We start from the raw sequence: 1,908 nt of genomic DNA on the forward strand, positions 1-1,908 counted from the left end.
GTCTTACAGGGCTTATACTGAGTTCAATATTGTATAACTGTATTAATTCAACTGTGAACCTAGAAACTTGCACCCACTTGTGAAAGAGATGTACTCTTGCTCTGGAGTCTGTTACTGAATATGTTAAAGCTGTAATGAAATGCTTCTTATAATCATGTAATCATTAAAAATTTTTAAAAATCTAAAAAATATAATAAATCAAAGAAGAAAGAGTACATAAAGTTATCAGAAAAAATGATGGGGAGGTATGGGAGGAGTTGGAGGGGAGGGCATGGGCATGGATTTGATCAAAACACCTCATATACATGTATAAAATTCTCAATAAATAATTTATTTTTAAAAAAGAGAAATACTGAAGAAAAAAAACTGCAATGATGCTCAAAATGAGAATTTCAGTAATCCAAACAAAAATCTCAGTGGAAACTCTCACTAATAGAATGGATAATGTGGAGAACAGAATATCAGGACTTAAAGTCGGAGGTGGTGGTGTGCACCCTCTAATCCTAGCACTTCAGGAGCCAGAGGCAGTGGATCTCTGTAAGATCAAGGCTAGCCTGGTCTACACAGCAAGTTCCAGGTCAGCTGGGGCTACAGAGAGACACTGTCTCAAAAAGACCAAAAACAAACAAAAAATCCCACCTCTTCACAGCTCCCACATCTCAGTCCAAGCCCAATCTTCCTCCACTGAAGTGAGCTCCAGACTCACAAACCTTGTGATATGTCCCAGAACACACCAAAGCTTTTGCCACCTCAGGAAATTTGGAAGACTCCTCTCCCATTCCCCATCCCATCCCTACTCTCACCAAGATATACTTTTTCTTATCTCTCAGGTCTCAGCCTAGTTGAAATGTCCTCCAAAAGGTATTTCCTGACCACCATATTTAAATGTGCCCTCCTCACACATGGTACACTTCTTTTATCAAAGCATTATCTTTAAGATATATTTATTTTTAATGATATGTACTTTGTGGTATGGGTGGGTATGGGTATGTGTGTGTGTCTGTCTGTCTGTCTGTGTGTGTCTGTGTGTCTGTGTGTCTGTGTGTGTGTATTTATGTGAAGATGCCTCTGGAGGGCAGAAGGGGGCGTCAGATCCCCTGGAGCTAGAGTTGGAGTTGGCAGTTTTAAGTCCCCCAGTATGAATCCTGGGAACTGAACATGGGTACCCTGCAAAAGCAGTATGTGCTCTTCAAAACTAAGCCATCTCTCCAGGCCCATCAAAACACATTTTAGAGCCTCTCTAAAAAAGTATACCCATGACTCTCATACTTTTGTATTCTCCAAATAACACACCTCCTGTGTATCAGGTGTTTTCTTATTTGTAGTTATCCGTAGCATCCCCTTCTTGTATTAGAATTAAAACTTCATGAGAATATAGGCCTTCAGACATAAAAGCAAAAGTCATCAAAAACCAAATAGAACATATGTACTTCCTTCTTCTGAAGGTAAATTTTAGAAAAGCATAATCAGAACTGCAACTTTTCCAGAATATTAACAATGCTGTACTGTAATTCATTAGTTTATTTGAAGAAACATATTTATGTTGGATAAAACCTTATAATTAACACATGGAATGATACAGAATTCAGTATTTGTAGCAAAAGAAACGCAAACCTTTCAAGCTCTTTCTTCTGTCCTCCAAATGCAATCACAGTTCTAATGGATGCTAAGACTTCTTCAGCAACTGCTCCAGCTTTCGCATATGCCTGAAGTTCTTTATTAGTAAATGAATTTAATACCTGTTAAATGCAATCTTGTATCATTAAAAATTTTTTAACGCAGGTAAATGTATGGAACTAGAAACTGTTATACTAAGTGAAGTAACACAATCTCAGAAACAAAAATCGACATATGTTCTCCCTCATATGTGGATCCTAGAACCAGACTCTGATAAATAAGTATGCAACC

The 1,908-nt window shown here is 37.6% G+C and overlaps 1 protein-coding gene across 4 annotated transcripts in view; it reads right to left on the reverse strand.

The window, feature by feature from the left end:
- Positions 1 to 1,908, reverse strand: part of LOC103725176 (multidrug resistance protein 2) — an 87,577-nt gene that overhangs the window by 58,123 nt on the left and 27,546 nt on the right. For all 4 annotated transcript variants that reach the window (XM_029558322.1, XM_029558320.1, XM_029558321.1 and 1 more), the window contains one exon: positions 1,615 to 1,739. In XM_029558322.1, the coding sequence (XP_029414182.1) occupies positions 1,615 to 1,739 (125 nt within the window). The remainder of the gene's footprint in view (positions 1 to 1,614; positions 1,740 to 1,908) is intronic.

Source organism: Nannospalax galili, unplaced genomic scaffold, assembly GCF_000622305.1.
Source record: "Nannospalax galili isolate Female #2095 unplaced genomic scaffold, S.galili_v1.0 scaffold85, whole genome shotgun sequence".
NCBI lineage: Eukaryota > Metazoa > Chordata > Mammalia > Rodentia > Spalacidae > Nannospalax > Nannospalax galili.